Genomic DNA, 21,271 nt, shown 5'->3' with positions numbered 1-21,271 from the left:
TTAGCACTGATCGTTTTCTTTGTAAAATTCCTCTGTAGTTTCTACGTTTTTCCTTATGCCTTTGTTTTTCTCCAGCAGGACCTTCCAAGTTTATCTGAAGCAGCCTTCCACCCAGCAGATGTGCATTTAAAACCAGTGACAGACCTACATGATTCAGACGGATTGCACTGGTCTGAATCCGGTCTTGCATCTGGCATCTGGATGCATGATACAGATGGTGATTCAGCAGAGCGAGATGGTTTGCTTTTAGTTGCAACTGCGTCAGACGGCCATTATGAAGTATCTCAGGTTGATGGACGAGTGGTAGAACCAAGCTGTGAGTCCCAACACCAGAAATGGCGGGACAGAGAAGGCTTCCAGCTGTTTCATGCCTCAGAAACAGATCTTTTGGTGCAGGAAAGGCCTGAAGGGAGAGATGGCATCCCTGAGAACCATCTTGCTACGGAGCAGTCTTCACTAAAGAGGCTTTCCCAAGAGGTTGAGCTGCTCACCAGTCAGAACCAAGCTCTCAACCAACGCAACCAGGAGATGCTAAACCAGCTGACTGAGGCGGACCGTGAAATAGAGAGGCTGAAAGTAGAACTTGGCAATAGATACACCGAGCCTCGTCACCTTCTTGAGGTGGAACAACAAGAAACGATGAAGCTAGAAGACTTGGAGGGCCAGCTGAGTCTGAGGAACCAGGAGCTCCTGGAGGCTCAGATGTTGATCACCTCTTTGGAGGAAAATCTGAGGGAGACAGAGGTTTTGCTGCAACTCAGAAATTCAGCAGAAACAGACGGATCAGGAGAGGATGAAAGCAACAAAAGTCCAGAAAAGGCAGAACAGCTTCAGTGTCTGGATACCACCGAGGCCAAGCTGAAGGAGCTGCAGAGGCAGCTTGAACAATCGGAGGTGGCCTGCAGGCAGCTCGAGCATCAGAACACGAAGCTGAAGGAAAAAGGGGAAATTTATCTACGAAAAGCTGCCATGGCAGAGGCTGACATCAGGAGGTTGACTGAGGAGAAACGGGAAGAAGCAGATGGGAACTGGAGTGTCCCTGGTGAAGAAAAGTTCCAGCAAGTGATGGAAGGAGCAGCAACAAGGCTAGAAGTTTTAAGGAAACTACTGGATCTCATGGACAATTTGGACTTTCCCGAAGAAACTGAGGAAGAGGAGGAGAGTGCTGCTGTGGTGGGTCAGCTGAGGTGGGAGGAAACATTTTGGAAATCTCTCCTCAACGAAATGAAGAAGGATCTGTCTCAGCAGAGGGACCCATCAGGAGAGCTTCTCTGTGAGGTGATGGAAGGTTTGATTTTGGAGAAACAGATGGTGCTGGCAGGCCATGAGCTGCTTCTTCATGAGGAAATGAGGAGATGTGAGAGCAAAGCTTTGAAGGATGTAGACTTTAGATGGGAACCTGAAAGTTCTTTAGCATCAGAAACCAGAGGAGAGGAGGACAACTGTAGATTTGGTATTAATGATCAGCTGAAGAATCTGAAAGCTGTCACACAGACCAAAATATCTTCACTAAACCTTCTCGCCTCCTCCGTCAGCAGCTCTGCACTCGACGGACTGCTGCCGGCTGCAGAAAGACTCAGTGGTTTTTACTTCTCACACCATCCTGCGTCCGCTTCATTCATTCGCTCTGCAGCCACTGAAGCGTTCTGCTGCTGCCTTTTAAGCAGGCGTCAGGCAAAATACGACAGAAGAGTCAGTTCCAACTGTGTCGGCCTCCAACAGGAAGACGAAGCGCTAAAAACAAGACTGTCAGCCCTGGAAGAACCGTCTACCCCAGATGGGGCCAAGATGAGTAGAGGTTGCCAGACCAATGAAAGATCCCACCAGTTCACAGACACAGAGCTGCAGAGGTCAGGAGGGGGTGATGCAGAGGAAACGCTTGACATGCAGCTGAGTGAGAAGGACATACCCCCAACAAGACTGCAGAAGATCTCAGATAAAGGTTTAGAAGAAAGTGATGAGAAGGATTCAGACTTGGTGACGCAGCAAATCTCCAGTCTCCAAACAAAAGTAGAAGAACTGAAGGAGCAGCTGCGTGTTTCAGGAGACGAGCTGAAAGAGGATTTCGACCAGAAGATGAGATGTGTGCAGGAGCAGCATGAGCGGGAGATAGCAAAGCTGAAGGTAGGTGGTGCCACTGCTGAAGCAAAATGACCCCTAGATTATACTGGTTCATGTGATTGTTTGGATTTTCCCATTAGAGATTTAGGGTTTCTATGCAGTCTGTTACTGATGTGTAGTTCAGTCCTTGTTTCCTCCCATGGCTGGACCCAACAGCGTATAGCTGCAGGACACACTTTACTGCAGAAAACGTAGCTCTTAGTTCTTGAAAGAGTTGTTTTAGCTTGTGTGATATTGTCACTTAAACTTTATAAGTTGGAGCAATAAAGAAAATATACGTCAACAATATAAAGACAAAGATTTAAAAAGGCAAATGATTTTATATTCTTTAATTTCAGAAAGCAGCTTATATTCAACTCAATGATTTTTGCACCACATCTTATATTTTTGTAGGCTGTAATGTTAGTGTAATGTTTGAAAAAAGGAGAAGTTCATGTTCGATTCCTGTTGGATGCAACCAGGACTGGAATCAAATCATAACAGGAAGGACAGAAAACTAAAGATGCACTGATCAGAGTTTTGAGGCCAATCTCTGACCTCCAGGTTTTGTGAACCTTTGAGCTGCTGATAAAGTTTTAGACAATTCTGATTTCTTTTTAAGATTTATGATACAAGAAAACGTGAAACTGGATTAACAATATCATTCCCAAGCCTTCCTGCCATGAGCGGCCTTTACCGGTTTATATTAGAAGCTGAGGCATGAGAGCAGTCAGTTGAAACTGTGATTTACTATGTTAAAACAAAGACAAAGTCATTCTAGAGTTCACAGTTTACACTGGCTTTAGCGATTCCCTGGAGCGTTGACATTCTCACCATAACTGGGATATTTCCAAAATCCTGACAAACATCCAAGTCCAGCATGTTCCCATTACAGACATAAGCCCAAAAGGATAAAACACAACTTCTTTAATGTACTCTGTCCGGCCTTCCTGTTTTCTTCTGAAAGTCTCGCTCTCTCTTGCAGCCAGAATGACTTATAGCCGTGTCAATGAACACAGTTTCCTTTTAAATAGCTTTTTGCATCTCTCTGCCTCCTCTGACTTTATTTTTTAAACCCCACACTGATATCAAAAATAGCCAACTTTGAGTCTTCCTCTTTCAGTGGAAATGTCCACACTAAAGAGCGTTGTTACAGAGCTGTGAGATGTGTGCCTAGTGGACACCAGCCAAGGCCGATCAAGATGAAAAATGTCGTCAACCGATTTCTTAGTGCATCTCTATGCAAAATCTATTTATTTTGAACTGAACTGTGTGTGTGTGTGTGTTTGTGTTTCCAGGCCACATGTGAGCATGGCCTCGTCGCCATGGAGGACTGTCATCTCAGAGTTGTGGAGGAGCTGCAGCGTCTTCAGCAGCAGGAGGTGGAGCGCCTCCTGTTGGAGAGAGAGAGACTGCTGGAGGAGGAGAGCGCTGCCACTGCCACCGGTGAGTTATCTTTGGACTTCAGTCTGAAAATCAGAATCGGATCTAAAATAACCTCCCTCTTCTTCCTCCTCTCTCAGCAATCGAAGCCATCAAGAACGCTCACCGTGAGGAGCTGCAGAAGGAGATCCAGAGGAGAAGACAGTCTGAGAGCTCCAATGGAGATGCACAGCTGGAGGATATCCTCAAGGAGCACAGGTAGATGAAACCTCAGAGTGTATGGCAGGCCATTTTAACATAAAATCGGCTACGTCTGACTAGCTACAAGTCCATTCTGGATATCTAAAAATGAGTTTTGACTCATCCAGAATGGCAGTTTAAAATATCTGAAATGCAAAGGCTGTCTTGATTTAAAAAAAAAAATGTTTTCGATATCTCAAATTTATTTTGAGATATCTTATGGGATATCTCCAACTCAGTTTGCCCAGAGTTCGTTTCCCCCTTGGTCCGGTACTTTTGTGCAGGTGTGAATACACTCAAGCGAACCCTGGTCTGGACCAAACAACCAGACCGAGACCCACGTTTTGAGGTGGTCTGGACCCGCTTCCAAACGGACTCTGGTGCGGTTCGCTTATGGTCTAAATACAATCCAGACCCGATCTGAGCTATCTACAGAAAACTTACATCTCCTTGGACTTAACAAGCCACCGTAGCCGGTAGCAAAGGTGTACGTTATACTGAAATCATATCTGATCAGCTGTATGTTGCTTAGCAACGCTACTGGCTTGTTGGAAGATAGGGCACATGCTTTCTCCAACGCCGCTCCAAAATTATAAACAGAACTTCACAAAATCTGTGTTGAATGAGCTGCTCTGGACTCTCACAATAATATTGGAGCTGTAATAACGGCACAAATATGCAGAACAGAGTTGCTGCATGCAGCACGTCTACAGTTGTTTTTTCTAAATTACCGGCTTTTATGTTAAAATGGCCTGCCATATGGAGTGCTGCTTTACCAAAACTATATGCTGTCAGGCATAAAGGCATCAGAAAGAGAAGGGACAGCTTTAAAATAAAATGCAAATGACTCCATGATGACTTAAAGATGGAGCCACAACAACACCGGTCAGACTTTGGGAACGTTGAGGAATTGAGGGTGAAGTCAGATCTTAGGGACAAAATGTTGGACATAAAACTCAGATGGTAAGAAAAACTTCCTCAGTGTCATCATGAGAAGTTTTCAATTCAAACTTCTTTTCCTCAGCAACTCTAAGTGAGATGGTGGAAATTATTTGACAGCAAAGCCAGAAAACAATCATCATTTTCATTGCAATCAATCAAAAAAAATGCTGAGATTTTTATCCATTAGTTAATATTAAAAAATTGTATAATTAACTGTAACTTTTAGGAATATTCCTCTTTAAAATGAGGTATTACAAAGTGTTCTTGTATTTCAACAGATTTTCCTAATGTAAACCACAAAACCTTGAAGAATAGTCCCAGTATTTAATTGTATGATGCCAGGTAAAATCTCTTGATCATGACTATGTTTGAAGGGAGGAGCTGGCCTCCTTCCAGCGGGAGCTCGACGTTTTGTCCCAGCAGTTCTCCCTGAAGTGTCTGGAGAACGGGCATCTGGTCCAGGCTCTGGACGCGGAGAGGAAGGCCTTGTGTCAGTGTCAGCAGGAGAACCAGGACCTGAGGAGCAGGAACCAGGTGAGACAGATTTGTGCTCTGGGTATCACAGAGAGATCCTTCATGTAAAGTCTCCTTTAGAGGTTATATCTGATGACACATTCATTTTATTTGGGTTTTTTGTCGTTGTTTCAGCTTATTTTAGCCGGTTTTGTCTGCTCTGTCAGCTGGCATCATAAACTCCTATTCCTACCTCCTGGATCACATCCATCAGAGGGTTGAAACACAGGTGCTTTTTAGAAACTGAATGTAGCTTTACACATCAGTGAATGAGCTCCATTCATTCAGAATGCTTGACAGACAGCAGGCTTCATAGATCAAAAACTGGCTTGGTTTGGGTGCAGAGATGATCGTAGCACCAGCTCTATGTCTGATTGATAAAACCATACATCTACTGGTCAGTTCTGCTTGTGAAGAGTCAGGTGTTAACCTGGAAACAGTCTTAATTTAATACCACTTCCCTATTTATTCACCGTTTTGTTGACCCTCACAGAATTTATGTCAACGAAAGCCATAAAATAAAAATGCATATTTCTCTCAGATTTTGAAGTGTCAGCATCATGATTGAAGATTGATGGAACACAAACAGACACAAACAAGACATGAATACTAGTTTCTAATATCAAGTCTTTCTTGTTATATGTTAAATATCATACTTGCCAAAAATAAGCATTTACCACATATCAGGAGCTTCAGATGAGGTCCTAACAGCCCTCAGAAACTGCAGTTCACCAATTAAACCAGACTGTCCAGTGCAATATTGTGCAGAACTGCACAGACCAAAATGGTGTGAGGTCTACAGAGTTCAACCAGCTGGTCCAAGGCTGATTAAGCGTCCCTTCAGTACCACTGAAGAAAGCGCTCCACAGCGGCCCATGTCCGAATGCAGTGTTCCTCGATCTCCTGTGGAACGATCTCGCTGTCTAACATCTGCAGTGAGAGGAGCAGCTGCACTATTTGTGGCTTTGGAGGTCCAGGTTTCCTACTTTAATGTGGTTCTGCATTTTGGCATAAGTCTAGAGTGACATGCCTTATAAAATGAAATCTACCAAATACGTAGCTACTCAGCCTGCATAAAAATAGTTTGATCCAGAAAACTATTGTCTTCTGTGTGGAAAAACACACCACAGATCTGCAGATCTCTCCACACGCTGCTTGTCATGATCTTATTTCATGTGCTGCTGACCAATTAATCCCCCAGTCTAAATTCATGCAGCAACTTCCCCTCAAGTAGAACATCTATATTCCTGAGAAGTCCACAGTTATCTAAAAGGATTCCTTTTTCCTAAGCAGTCGGCTATACGATCTTTGTTTTCTGATTCAGTCTCCAGAAATATTTCAGTGACTGCTATTTCACAACTTTGTATCATCCATGGCACATTTATGCAATCAGCCTCTCTGACAAAGAAAAATCATGAATTAAATATAAAACTCAATAGAAATATCCTATGAAATCTGGCTCTATTTTGCACCAGTATGGATTATTAATTCTCCAACACATCTTCAGTTTTCCCTGCTGCCCCACAGCTCCACACAAACATTAACCTACGTCCACGACCCGAGAACAACCAGAATCTATTAAAGGTCCATAGTACCAGTTTTCTGCGACTTTTGTTTTTAGGGTGTTTGGAAGAGTAAAATAAATGAAAATGAACTGCATTGTTGTTTTCTGCTTGTCCAGGAGCTGAGTGGTCACCTGGCAGCAGAGATCACCAGACTGTGTTCTCTGGCCAAACAGGACCAGCTGCCGCTGGGTCAGAAGATGGACCTGTATGAGATGGAGGTGAGCTTGTTGTCTGCAGATCTACGCAGAAGTTAGTGGATGACATGTTGTCATGGTCTGTTTGGCCTCCGATACAAAGGATTGTTTTCTGCTAATACGTGGGTTTAATTTTAAATTAAACAGTTTATTTATTTACCATAAGCTGAAACATGTCTGTGTTAATGGTTTTATAAGGTAGTTTTGAACAAATTGAAGGATTTTAATCGTTCCACTGAAGCGGTTTATCATCTATTGTAGTTATGACTGAAATCACTGACAGTTGACAGATTAGATGTTTTATGATAGACCTCTGGAATCATATACAGTCCTTTGCAAAGGTATTCATCCCCTTGAGTTGGAATCGCTGGTTGCAATCCAGTATAAATCCAACTGTCCTGTTTCTGGTCTCAGAGGTTTGTTAGAGAACAACCAGCATCTTGAAACCCAGGGAACACAGCGGATGGGTGAGGGTGGCAAAGTTTAAAGCAGGGTTAGGTTACAAAACAATATTCCAAAAACTGAACATCTGACAGAGGTGATTTTAGATTATGATCTGAAAACTGAGTACGGCCCTAATGCAAAAATATCCAGACCTGACCGTCCGCGTAAACTGACAGGCCAGCCAAGAGAAAAGCCATCGTTGAAAGAAAGCCATGAAAGATCCTTGTACCAAACATGTGCAAGAAGATGTTCTGGCTGGATGAGACCTAAAGGAAGCCTTTGACCTGCATGCAAAACGCACATCACCCTGAATACACCATCCCACTTGTGAGGCATGGTGGTGGCAGCATCATGCTGTGGGGATATTTTCTTCAGTAAGACAAGGAAGTCATAGGAAGAAGTAAGCCGGTCAGAGCTGTTGGGAAGATGGATGGAGCTAATTACAGGGCAGTCCGGGAGTAAAACCTGTTGGAGGCTGCAGAAGACTGGAGACTTGGGTGGAGGTTCACCTTCCAGCAGAATAACTCTAAACATACAGCTAGACCTGCAATAAGAGGGTTTTATGTGTTAAATTGGTCTAGTCAAAGTCCGGAGCTAAATCCTCTTGAGTTTGTGGTAAGATTTGACAAGTAATGTTTGGAGATGATCTCCATCCAATGTAACGAAGCAGTGTAGCGGTTCACAAACCTGAAACATTGGTTTGAATCTTTCCTTATTTTCTTTCCTTTTTTCAGATTACATTGCGAGTGAAGGAGTCTGAGGTTCAGTGTCTGAAGCAGGAGGTCGCATCTCTGAAGGATGACCTGCAGACGGCAGTAAAGGTGAGCATCCCACACACCGCAGCTACAGCTTTATGATAAAAAACTGATTTTACAATGATTAGAAACTGATTCTGTCTCATTGCAGGACAAGAGGAATGCAGCAAAGAAGTACAAGGATGTTCACACTGAGCTGAGCATCATCAGAGCGAAAGCAGAGCAAGAGGCAGACGAGCTTAGGGAGAACCTGAGGCTGGCTCATCAGGCGCTGGGAGAAACTTCACCCTGAACTTCAGTTGTTTTCTCACTTCTTCTCTTTGTCTTTAACACCTTCTTGCTAAAGTAGATCTTAATTTCTGTGTAATATTTCATAGGAGCAGGCTTTTTTGTTTACCTGGCACAATGATTTTGATTTCTTTAAAGTAACTAAATGTTTTAAATTAAACTCATTTACTTTCAGATAATGAAACACTTTATTTTTATTAATGTAAGTCCTTTTTTTAATAAATGCAGCTTGCTCAATAAACCATCTGTAGTTTTCACTTTTACTTATTTAAAAATGCATTATTAGTTGTTCCAAGTTATTCATGTCAGTGTGATAATAATATTTTTGTTGTCAAAAAATAAACTAAAATACTGTATGAAGTATCTTTTACATACATTGATAAATTTAGCTTTCTAGTACATGTTTATGTTTATACGATCATATTTTCATAAATTTTTGCGTTAAAATAAATTACATACGTTCTTATTGTGAGCAAAATATTTGTTGTGATTTATCCTCAAACTAAATGGGATTTTTTTTGTACTGTGCATTTTAGAAGACCAAAGGTGATTTAAATTCTGTTTACGTTTCTGCACAAAGAAGAAGAAGCTGATAAGCTTGAAACGTTTTATTTAAAAGACCAGGATGGATGCGATAATAATGACACAGAGTCTATAAAGAGCTGTTCATTTTCTCAGCAGAACTCCCATGCTGTCTGGAAGACTGAAATTTGACTTGATCCAGAACGCTGCTGCCCGCGTCCTCACTAGAACTAAGAAAGTGGAGCACATCACCCCGGTTCTAAAGTCCCTACACTGGCTCCCTGTAGCTCAGAGAATAGACTTTAAAATACTTCTGTTAGTCTATAAATCACTAAATGGCTTAGCACCAAAATACATTACAGACTTGTTGTCAGTGTATCAACCACCCGGACCTCTCAGGTCTTCTGGCTCAAATCTACTCTGCAGAACCAGAACCAGAACCAGACATGAAGAAGCAGCTTTTAGTTCTTATGCTCCACTAATCTGGAATAAACTCCCAGAAATCTGTAAAAGTGCTGAAACCCAAAGTTGCTTTAAATCAAGAATAAAAACTTCTTTGTTTAGAGTGGCCTTTGACTGAGCCATCTAAACATTTTTAAAGTTTTCAGTCCAACTTTCCTTTCATTTTCTTATCAATCATTTTATGATTAATTTTTTATTTTCTTTTTAATTATTCATTTTCTACTCTATAATTATTTAACTTCCTTTATGCCACTGTAATGTACTTTTTCTATTATGTTTCTTTTTTTTTTTTTTCATGTACAGCACTTTGAATTGTCTTGCTACTGAAATGTGCTACATAAATAATCTTTCCTAAATATTTCCCAGGTCTGAATGAATATGTAAGAAAAAATAGAGTATGGAAAAATGTTTGAATTTACAAACTTGCAACCGTCAATATGAAAATGCACTTTTTACCTTTTCACGTAGCTACAATATTTTATCTTCCACCCGTCCATCCAGGTACTGTTAAGAGGAAATGTTTCAGGCCAGAATAGACCAAATAAACTTTTCATGAAATAATCTTCCATTTTCTTCTTGCATTTTATACTTTAATAGCGTTGGAGCTTTATCTTTCTAGTCTTTTAAAAACACTGTAGTACTCGAATGAAAATAAAATGATATGTATAGTGGAATTAAACCCTACTAATGACTAATATTTAATATTCAATAAATAGAAAGCGTTCCTTAAAAACTCCCCTAAAGCTTTTATTTTGAAGGCGGTCGCTTGTCTTCCGGTGTCTCGGACATATAACCGCTGCCTTGACGCGGTTGGAATACTGGTGTCCATGATGACAACTTGAAAAATCCCCAACATCAGTCAGAGCCGAGACTACCTGCTTGATCCAGTTCGGTAAAAATGAAAGCGGGCCCGGGTCCGTTCGGAAGCTACTTGGCGGGGCAACGTCCTCCGGCCGCCTGGCTAGCATGAAGTGGGGCGGCCGCTGCTTTTGTTTACATCCAGACCTGATGATGGGCCCGGAGAGGCGTGTTGGCTAACCCCGCTACCCGAGCTGCTTCCAGGGAAGGTGTCACCGGAGAACCCGCTCTGTTAGGACCGGGGAGTTCCGTCCAAACCTCCGCCGCCTGAAGGGTGAGCGGACCGACGTTATTAACCGTTACCAGCTGTTTTTATGCAGCTGTTCTCGGAAAAAGCGACTAACCAGGCCTACCTGTTAAATACTGCTGACACAACTGTTTAAACATCATTATTAATCCCTCAGTAAATTCATCTCTTAAGGAAGCCTTGTTTACTCTTCGTAGTCAAACAGAAAATAAAAACAGAATAAAAAGCAAAACTATACCAACAGCAATAATTTGAAAATGAACTGATGAATTTTAAACTAAAATGTAGTTTAAGTGTTTTCATTTAATACATCTAAATTATTATTTAACTACATAAAATAATTGAACCCTGATTCTAGGCTACACTGATGCATCTCGGGAAATTAAAATATTATTGAAAAGTTAATTGATTTCTGTAATTTAATCCGAACCGTGAATCACGCGTATTAAATAATAGTACATGTGGTTATATGTTGGGAAATATCTATCATGATATATTTCAAACTTTTATTTTTGTCTAATGAAAAACCTGAATGTATTTAATAAGAAATTTTGAATATTATGCTAATAAAATAGTTTTGTTTTTTTTTAAATGCAGAAATGTTTTGTTGTGGCTTACACAATCATGGGGTAGATTGTTGACTTGACAGTTGTCCAGTAGACTGCCATGACATCCTCCACGAGGAAGGTAAGCCACAACAGGTCATTGCTATTAAGAGTAGGAGAAAGTTGAGTGGAAGAAAAAAATATGAAATATTAATTTCTTCCTGAACAGTATAAAATAGGAATAAAAATAAAAGTGATATCCTGACTATGACAAGGAAGCTTCTTGCAGTGCATGGAGGGTTTCACCCAAGGTCCAGCACCCTGGAACTGCATGCTAAGAGGCAGAAGGGAGGTTGAGGTCTAGTGAGCATTAGAACCACCCTCCAGGATGAAACAGCAGAATACATTGCAAAGATTGCCCCAAATGATGATCTACTTAATGAAAGTCTCAGGCAGCAAAAACCCAACGTGCAAGAGAATAACCAGGAGGAACCATTGTGGGAAGAAAAATCCGCTGCATAATCTACTGATTACGATACATGAACAGGTCCAATAAACCAAATGCTGTGTGTTCGCTTTTCTAATGACGTCATCTTGTGTTTTTTGCAGTGATGGACGTATCCTCCCAGGACCCACCTCTCATGGCCATGGACCTATCGAAGAGCTACACCCCGCTGACCCGCAGCTGCACCGAAGCTGTGGACCTGGCCAAAAAGCCTGAGTGGTACCACCGACAGCCGGCGAACTGCAGCACAGAATGCGCCTCCGCGTACAGAACCAGGCCCTCGTCCTCCTACAGTCCACTGTCCCAGCCGGGTGTCCCTGTCCGCTGCAGGGACATGGAGCAGAGACCCGAGTCTTTAGGGAGCTACATGAATTCAACCCTGGCTCCAGGACTGGATCTTTTTCACAGCAGAGTGCATGACAACCTGTGGCACGGTGGTTACTACGGAACCGACCAAAGCAGGGGCCCAGTTCCTGAAAGCAGCGGTGCAGAGGAGAGCGACAGCGGCTCTGATGTTATCTTCCTGGTTTCCTCTGCGAAGGAGCCTCTTTTGTGTGGCTCTTTCATCCAGGACAGCGTGAGGCACATGGTGGAGCCGGTTTCCCCTGCCATGTCCTCGTTGGACGAAGGAACAGGTTGCTATCTTCTACCTCAGCCCATGAGCTCACCGAGTGCCGACAGCTCGTACTCGGAAGACTCCTCGGACAGCTCTGTAGACATTCCAGTACACCACACCAGGCCTGTGGTCCTCCTTTCTGACCTCAATGGTGTTTACGGACACCCTGGTGAATCCGTCGTGGGCGATTCAAGTGACGAAAGCGACGTTATTGAGGTGTCTGTCACTAACCGTGAGAAGGAAAGACACTGTTACAAGGAACATCTGCGTAAAAAAAAGAGTGAGGGTGAAGAAGCGCCATCTACAGAAGTGTGGTGCAGTGCCAGAGTTAGAAAATCCGAGTCCGAAATGCCTCGGTTAACCTGTGGTGTGTCACGGCACAGCTTGAGAAGACGAGTCAAAAACGACGCTGTGGGCATTTATAACGAAAGCAGTGACTCTGAGGATTTGATTGAGTATGCTTTTAGGTTTTCCAGCTCGGAAGAATCTGTCTCGCAGCCAAATTTGCCACAAAAAGCGAGCAGCAATTCAGAGGAATCAAACGGGAACGTCCAAACTTGCGGGAAATCTCCTCAGAAGGAAGCTCAATTTGCGAAACTGAATGACAAACGAAAAAACCCTCTCACTCTTACTAAAACGAAAAAGGTACGAAAAATGAAGCAGAAGCCGGTCAGCAGAATCCCACCGCCAGAGCAAGAGAAGGTTTATCTCGGTAAGAGCACAGCAGTGAAAAAACAGGTTGCGAGACGAAAAAGAAATAGGTGTCCTCAGACGGCACCTTCTGCTCTGTTTTCTCCCAGAGAACCTGAAATCATGCTCAAATATGCAAAAACTAAAGATAAAAAGGATAGAAAACCTGCCATTTTCTGCCCATTTGTTCACATGGAGCAGCAGCTGTGCAGGGTGGTCAACTACAAGGAGGAGGAGGGGACAGTTTGCTGTAGCAAAGGATGGCAGACGGTCTCCAAATCTCTACCTGGGTTTGTTCCCTGCACATCCTGCTTCCAGCTGGGTCGACCCAGCTTGGATAGCATCAGTCCGGACCAACTGTTGTGCTGCCTGTGTGGATGGCCAGCTAACACCATGGGCCTCGGGGATCTTCATGGCCCATACTATTCCTCGGTTTCTTCTATAGACGGTCAGACGTGCAAAACTGAGCAGAACGAGGACTTGCAGAAACTCTCCAACGGCCATTTGCTGCACTCCTCTGAGGACGACTGCACTCCTGATAAAACGTTGCTCAGAAGCGACAAAATCTCTTCCACAAAGGTGCCTCTTTGTCTAAACGAGACCTGGATCCATGAGGATTGTGGCATCTGGTCCGCCGGCGTCTTCCTTGTCCGGGGAAAGCTGTACGGATTGGAGGAGGCTGCCCGAATCGCACAGGAAACTGTGAGTGATTCAAAGCGCCCTTTTGTTACGTTCAGATCGGTGCGTTGGGTTTTCACATCAGTGCATTTGAGCTGTGAAGTTCCTGGTAACACACACTGAAGCACACACTGCTCCAAATTGTGCCCACACTTGGCTGTTCTGGTTATCGGGAGACTGAAGGAATCTGTGAGCATTTTAGGCTACAGTTTACTTGCACAATATATGTCAGACTGTCAAACATAAAGTCCCAGCATTGTAAAGAGGAAGGAGGATAAAAGGAAAGGAACAAGCAGTGGTGCAAAGGGTTCATAATAATCGCAGCACAGTTTATACAAAATGATCTTTTAGCTTTAGGGCCTCATTGTGATTCCCATTACAAAGTGCCATGCCAGGTTAAGATTCGTGTGCAGGTTGGCACGCTCAGTGGTGCACACGACTCCATACAGAATACCAGTCATCATGCTTCCTCCTCCACAGCAAGGCTGAAACTGATGATGGAGAAGCAGAAACCTCTCATCTTGATACAGGGAAATTCTGCAAAGTGTGACAAGGCCAAAGAACCACCTTCATGTAGATGTGATACCAGTACCGTTTCTTTGTTTTCCGTCATCATGATGTCCTCAACAGCTTTAACATCTCAGTCATTAAAAATAAAAAGAGGCGCAGTGAAAGTCCATCTGACTAAATACATAACTGGCATTCAGAGTATGAATGCACAGCACTTGGAAATATAATATTCTAGCAATCCTTTGCAATCACGATTAAACACATATTGATACTGTGATGGTGACTGAGATAGAATATATGGTGCAGCTCTGCTAATAATGTAAGTGCAACATGATTGAGAGAGGGTTTCTACATCTGCTGTGATCCAGCTGTGCAGGGAGGTTTCAATCAGGTGTGAAGGGGACCTTATTCACTTTGATACCTCTGCTTTTTATCAGTTTATTGCTGGTCAGATAAAAAACCTCAGTGTTGCTTTTAATTCTTCTCCAGTGTTGAATATTTTTCCAACCTCTAGTTAGTTCATATTGAATTACAGCATTTTGTGAAGGTGGGAACTAATATCACTCTTTCATAACCTTTTTATTTCATCATCAGGAAGAGAAATGTATTTTTAATTTAATCTGTTTTCATTTACAGATTTGTTCAACCTGCCATCAGACGGGTGCAATAATGGGTTGTTTCCAGAAGGGCTGCCTGAGGAATTATCACTACACATGTGCCATTCAGTCAGGTAAACCATGAGCAAATCTATTGTGGACAAGTTAGGAACCTTTACTGAACAGTTGCTGTTAACCGCTCTGGTCACCATGTGTGTTTCTCAGGCTGCATCCTCAATGAAGACAACTTTTCAATGAGATGTCTGGAGCATAAGGTAAGAACGTCCATCCACACACACACACACACTGGAATTTTGACCTGAAAAACATGCAGGAGGACCCTGTGTAGTGAACCTTCTTTTCTCTAAAACTTAGATCCAGTTTGTTCTGCTTTGAAAATGTTAATATATTATTTTATGAATAGAGTTTCTTTCTGATAGTTTTTCTCTCATTTTTTATTTAATCAACCAGAACAAAATCTTCCCACCTGCAGCCAGACAAGACAAGAGATGACGCTGAAGACATGCGGGGGCCATGGAGGTTTGTTCTCTTTCATTTTGAAGTGTTTCATAGAGAAAGTAATTGAAACATTTTAGTAAACATAGAACAACTTTTTGGGTTTTTGTCCCACATAAACTAAACCTGAACTGAATCATTGGTTTGCCAAAGATTCATTTAAAGAAATTTGGATTAAGTAATCCTAATCCTGCCATCTTACCTCCTTCACACCTTGTTGTTTTCCACATTGATGCTTTAGGCTGCTGATGGTAAAGCTTTTTTAAGTTCCACGCTGCACAGGGATTTTGTCAGAGCGCTCACACGTGGCTGCAGTTCCTCATCTTAGCACACGGGGGCAGCATCCCATTTTTGATCAGACAGCTTCGGTAGAGGCTGTCCTGCTAGGACTCCAGTTAAAAAAAAAAAAAAAGAAAAAATCATTCAGATCACAAACTGAAAGATCTGCTTGTTCCAGAACTTACTGACATGGGAGTCCGTTTTAAAAAAAAACTTGATGTCACACTGATAAAAACTCAGCCTGCAGTCTTCACTCTAAACTGCAAAAAATGTAATCATAACTTCTGTGATTCACTCCGACATGCTGGATATCAACTTCAGCGCCAAATCAGGACTGGTGGTGACCCAATCAATTGAATTCAGTGTTTTTTATTGTGGTACCTTCAAAACATTTATCATCCCAAGGCTCTTTACAGGACAAATGAGTCCAATTCATGGTTCTATAGAATCCAAATCTGTCCAAGTATGATTCAGATGAGTCCACTTCATTTAAATACAGTAGCTCTGCCAATGATTCCATCCAGGAAAGAGACACGGCTAAACACAGAAGCACTGACCCAGGTGCACTTTCTATAGGAAAGCACAACAAGATCTACACAAAGTTAATACTTTTTATTTCTCATCCGTGACTCTGCAGGATGGGGACGCACATAAATACTGAAGCACTGAGCCAGGTATGCTTTCTACGGGAAGCAACTCTTTGAGTTGATGGCTGTTTGTTGGCTTCTGTTTATCCAGCTGCTTGTTGAGAAGTGATCACAGGTTCTGTGTGGAATTAAGATCTGGGATGTTCTGATGCTTGAGCTACTCGTTTGCACTTTTTATTGGGAATGACATGTCTTTATTTTTTTAATGAGAGGACACCCTTCCTGACTTCCATCCCAAACAAACTGTACTTGTTCATTCAACAGTCCTCTCATCTAGCTGTGGCCTGTAGGGCCTGAAATGGGTCTCTGCTTAGCGTTGTTAATTTAAAAGTAACAGTGTATTTCTGTTGTGTGTCGCTGTAATTAAAACATTTAATGAGGTTTTATTCTCCCTGTTTAAGGCCTCCTGGGAGCGTCTTTGTATAATGGTCTAATACATACATCACGCCTTAGAAACACGAGTGTAGCTGTAATTTACTTCTAAAATAAATCTAACTCAGAGCTTCTTCTTGACATGCCTGTTTTTGGATCATCTGTTCCAGAACGCTCCACTGATCTCCTCAGGGTGTGACGAGAGCTGTTCAGCTTCACCTCAACACTTTCCTAGTTCTAACAAACTCAAGCAGAGCTCGAGCAGCGGCCGGACCTTTCAGTAAGGATTCGCAGCTTCACTTGTCATGACTGAATCAGGGTCCACCTTATTTATTTATTTTTAAAATACTTTTTCCTTTCGTTTTGTTCCCTTTGTGTTCTTCGTTGATGTTTAGCTCAGCTACTTACTTGGATTAAACAGATGTTTTTGTATTTGTTCCTTTCTTGGAGATCCTCACTTCAACTAGCTGCTAAAAACAACCGTTTATTATTTTAACATAGGTATTATATCAGAGTTTTATTGACAGAACATGTCTTATATAAGAGGCCACTTTTCTACAAGTTTTTGTACTACTTTTTTATTCCTTTTAGTGCTTTAGTCGTAGTTATATTTCTCTTTGTTGCATGCACACCTGATATTTGCTACAATGCACTTTATATTCTAGTTTTCTATCAGTTATTTAGGTCTGTTCCGTCTTGTTCTACAAAAATTATTTACATTTGAAATAAAGCTGCACTAAGCTACAGTTAACCTGTAAAACTATATATGGTTATTGTTTAAATGTGTTTTAACCTCCTGTCATTAACTGGGACGTTCTGCAAATTGCACCGAATTGATTTTCATTTTTAATGTTAAGTTTGGACACTTCTCTGTTTACTGGATGTGGAAACCTGATGGCAAATAGCTCTTAGTGTTTAATAATTTAGTGTTTTTGGGGGGAATTAGTAAACTGGAAGGGTCAACCACAACGTCCAACCAGTCATTTATTGTAAGGAGTCATTTTTAAAAAGAGCTGTGGTGATTTAAAAAAAAAATCTTTTGTGCACCTAGCAGAAAGTGCTGAACTGGAAATTGGATACCAGCGTCTTAAATTTGCAAATTGGGGTGTTTTGGTTGTCTTCGCTAACTGATTTAAACACCCTTACCCTTTGACCTCTAGACTAAACAGAAGTAGATGGAATTACAACTTATGTTTTTTTCATAATTTAGAACTGTTTGTAGGGATGGTAATTAACAGTCTGTAGTGTTTAAATAACTGGAAAGTGTCACTAAAGTACCTAAATGCTAAAGAAAATGTTTAAGTTTGTCAATTTTCTTTTGACACTTTATAAAGTGGGAAACTATTCTCAGATAAACACATTTCAGCGATGTTAATAGACAGAAATGATTATTTGGGATACACATAGTCATCAGGATTTTGAAATAAATCTGTTTAGATTATAAAAGCACCGATCAGGCTTTTACTGGCCGATACCGATTTGAAGTTTTTGAGTTTTGACCTGCTTAATCCGAGTTTCTTGCTTGGAGATTATCACCAAATGATTTGTGTAAACTGTGTTTCATTCAACAATTAAATTTTCTCTAACTTCATTGAGCTTGCTATGTGTTGATGCATTTATAGACTGAAAAACGTGGGACTTTTCAGGTTTGATGAACAAGAAAAGGATCTGATTTTTCACTACCAGCGCTGCCGATCACTAGTCAGACATGATCAAGCTCAAATTTGGCCCGTTGGTTGTTGCATCACTATTTAAAAGGTCCTTCAGGTTTTCCAGTAAGGTTTTGTGGAATACATGGTAGTAGTCAATACCTTACCTTCAGTGCACAGACGTCTCGGTTCAGAAAAATTGCAGAAACGGTGAGAAATTTTAATAGATATGTTTTATTTCTACGTCATCAGACTGAGAGCCCACATGGATATCAGTCTTAAAGGGAAAGTTCACAATTTTAATATATGGTTCTAATAAAAGCTTACATTATTAGTCTACAAACCCATTCATTTATTTAGAATATTATTGAAAAGTTCATTTATTTCAATAACTCAAATCACAAAGTGAAGCGCATAATAGGTTAGGTTTTTTTAGCCTTTATTGCTGTTAATGATGATTTTTCTACTTACAGCTAATTAAAACAAGAGATTTAACATCAGAAAAATAAACATTTAATAAAGAAATGTGGGCTTAATGAAAAGTAAGTTTAATACCTGCTTAAAGGTTAATTTAATCTAACAAACGAGCCTCATCGGAACACATATTCTAATGTACTAAATACGTCTGTATTACTTGCATCCTGTGGATAATTATCCACGTCTTCACGTATAAATCCAGACTAGTTGGTCCAGAGGCTGAAGCTAACTGTACTGTCATCATAGAAATGTCATCAGAGAAGTTTATGCTTTATCTCCATTTCCCATCTAAATAACCCGCGGTTTCCGTTCTAATAACTGCCCCCAACGTATGACATGACAAAAATTTCAGGGTCCAGGTAAGATATTAACTGCTCAAAATATTTTCACTGAACCGCTCTAGAAAACCCATGAATCATCAACCTACAGGTTTAAGCAGATTTAAGCACTTCAACATAAGGCTGTTTAATTGGTCTCCTGATCAAAGTCAATCGTTCTGCACAAAATAAAATGTTCTGAAGGTTCTTTGAAAATAAAGGAAGGAGTTTAGCCAGGGAGCCTTTCTGGCTGGAGGATTGAAAAAATGGCAACAGAATGAGTCATTTGAAGAACCTCAGCACAGATGGTGTCATGGAGTAGCATGAAGATTCAGAGGTGAAAACGGCAACAAACAAAAATATATCAAGAACGGAGGTTTGCGATCTGCTAATGTAGCATTGCCTCGCTGCTGAATGAAATGTTGGAGTCGTTCCATGAGGTTGAAGTCTGCTCTACCAGAGACTCCGCTGATTAATCCTCCTGCCAAGGTAGTTCTCTGCCGTTCTCTACTGTGGGTAAGATGCTGACTACCGATCATTATCACACAAACCCTAATTCCAATAAAACTCCAAACAATCCATTTAAATGCAAATTAAACTTGATGATAATATACCTTTACATTCCTGCTCGTATAAAAAGCCGTTCCATAACTAATCATTCTGACTAAAACATTTTTATAGAAACATGAAAAAAATAAGTTTCTAATGTTGATTTTAAATGTTGTTTGAGTTGCTAAAATATCTAAACTGCCTCCCTGGAAACCGGTTGATGGTGTTGCTAAGCAGCCACAGTAATTAACATCCTGTTGTTTTTGGACCCTTCAGCTCCCGCCTCACACTTTGCAAACGGCTGCTCTGAAAAAAAAAAAAATAAATAAATCAGACGGCTCACTGTTTCCACCTCCTCAGGATGAAGAGGTCTCCTCCTTCATCCTCAGAGAAAATAAATGTCCTGCCAAACAAGGCAGCTGCAAAATCTACTGTTGTGATTTGGCTAAACTGACCTTTCTGTGTATTTAATAGATCTTAGTGCAGCTTTAACTGTCCCATATTGTGAGTGTTTGTGTTTCATTATGTTGGAGTAAACTGTTTTTATTTTAAGGGATGTTTAAGGTAAATGGTCTTAAAATTTGGATTAATGCCTGCACTTTCTGTTATTTGAGTATAAAGATAAACATTATTTAATAAAAAGAAATAAAGGTGGATCAGTGTCCTTGTCATAAGATGCATGAATGATTATTTTATTTATGTTTTGAAAGATTTACCCTTTCGGTGCCTTCTGAAGTTTATGTATGGATCCACAGTGTGCTGCTCCGACACAGGAGCAAAATGTCTTATTGCTGCAAAGAAGCCTGTATGCTTGGCCCACACACTAACTAACTGATGGGCTTTCCAGCAAATAAAAATATCAGCACCAGATCCAGCACAGAGTGTTCAGGAAAATAACCAGAATCCTCTTTGTTAGCTGGTTCTGATCTTTTTTGACACTTTATTGCTTTAGCTTAGTGAGATGGTGGTTCATTAGGCTGTCAAATCCACAGATAATCCCCAGATTGTTCCTGGATTTCTGGAAGAGGTTTCTCTTGAGGGATGGTTGGCTGTCTCTATTTACTCATGGGGGATGTTCTTGGGACAATTTGGAGAAAGCCTATTTTTGTAAACAGAAATGAAATTTGGTCATAATAGACCTTTTCGACCCAAATTTGCTGAATGGATGTGTAGCTGTTCTTTAAAAACAAAGTAAAGGATGGACTGAACACTTACTCTCACCATTATCTTGCTACACAGGAAAATGAGTAAGTTTCTTGAAAGTCAAGGAAACGGTCAAAATATTTCCACAAGATTATGAAATAATTGTACGTAACACTTAAATCTTATGAGATCATATAAGGGATGGTGGGGCATGCAAATGTGCATCAGAGTAAAACGTCTAATGCAGACGTCTCACTGAATCTTCAGAGAATAGAACAACACACAAGGCTGAGTGAGACAACATTACGTTTTATACCATGACTACAGCAGCTAGACCTTTCATGTACTTACTACTACAACCAGCAACTAACAGCCACTGGTCCTGACTCTCGGACACTATCAAAACAATGTAATCCAAGACTCTTCCTTCTCACCTTCCCACTGTAATTAAATACAACGGCGATATTGTGAAAGACACACTTACGAAAGTTGTGTTTTAGGGGACAATACCAGCTCTTTTTACTCTTCGAGTCTGGTTACTCAGACTGGATTCTCATAAATCTGCTGGACTATTTTTGAAGATAGCAGCTAAGATCATTGCAACACCTATCTCCTATATTTTTAATCTTTCTCTTCCAACTGGTGTGATCCCCAAGACTGGAAATCTGC

General features: G+C 41.1%; 2 protein-coding genes across 2 annotated transcripts in view; both read left to right on the top strand.

Annotated features, from left to right (window-relative positions):
- The window catches only part of LOC124862581 (myosin phosphatase Rho-interacting protein-like), a 37,561-nt gene extending 28,896 nt beyond the window's left edge, over positions 1-8,665 (top strand). The window contains exons 16-22 of the mRNA XM_047356570.1: positions 76-2,124; positions 3,399-3,546; positions 3,624-3,741; positions 5,040-5,199; positions 6,860-6,961; positions 8,116-8,202; positions 8,288-8,665. Coding sequence (XP_047212526.1) covers positions 76-2,124; positions 3,399-3,546; positions 3,624-3,741; positions 5,040-5,199; positions 6,860-6,961; positions 8,116-8,202; positions 8,288-8,428 — 2,805 coding nt within the window. The 3' untranslated portion in view covers positions 8,429-8,665. The remainder of the gene's footprint in view (positions 1-75; positions 2,125-3,398; positions 3,547-3,623; positions 3,742-5,039; positions 5,200-6,859; positions 6,962-8,115; positions 8,203-8,287) is intronic.
- Positions 8,666-10,152: 1,487 nt separating this feature from the next.
- On the top strand, positions 10,153-18,058 carry LOC124862580 (transcription factor 20-like). The gene is made up of 6 exons (XM_047356568.1): positions 10,153-10,540; positions 11,668-13,571; positions 14,694-14,787; positions 14,879-14,928; positions 15,125-15,193; positions 16,638-18,058. Exons 2-5 carry the CDS (start codon positions 11,670-11,672, stop codon positions 15,164-15,166), a joined length of 2,088 nt encoding a protein of 695 aa, XP_047212524.1. The 5' UTR covers positions 10,153-10,540; positions 11,668-11,669; the 3' UTR covers positions 15,167-15,193; positions 16,638-18,058.
- The last annotated feature ends 3,213 nt before the right edge of the window (positions 18,059-21,271 follow it).

The sequence above is a fragment of the Girardinichthys multiradiatus genome, chromosome X (genome assembly GCF_021462225.1).
Source record: "Girardinichthys multiradiatus isolate DD_20200921_A chromosome X, DD_fGirMul_XY1, whole genome shotgun sequence".
Taxonomy (NCBI): Eukaryota; Metazoa; Chordata; class Actinopteri; order Cyprinodontiformes; family Goodeidae; genus Girardinichthys; species Girardinichthys multiradiatus.
Note: the sequence above shows the minus strand (reverse complement) of the source record. Positions and strands in the feature narration are given on the sequence as shown.

Bases quoted from the DNA above. Each gene is read 5' to 3' on its own strand.
- LOC124862580 (XM_047356568.1), top strand. From the start codon at position 11,670: ATGGACGTATCCTCCCAGGACCCACCTCTCATGGCCATGGACCTATCG. The intron at 14,788-14,878 runs GTAAACCATGAG...TGTGTTTCTCAG, and splicing joins CACATGTGCCATTCAGTCAG to GCTGCATCCTCAATGAAGAC. The intron at 14,929-15,124 runs GTAAGAACGTCC...TTAATCAACCAG, and splicing joins TGAGATGTCTGGAGCATAAG to AACAAAATCTTCCCACCTGC.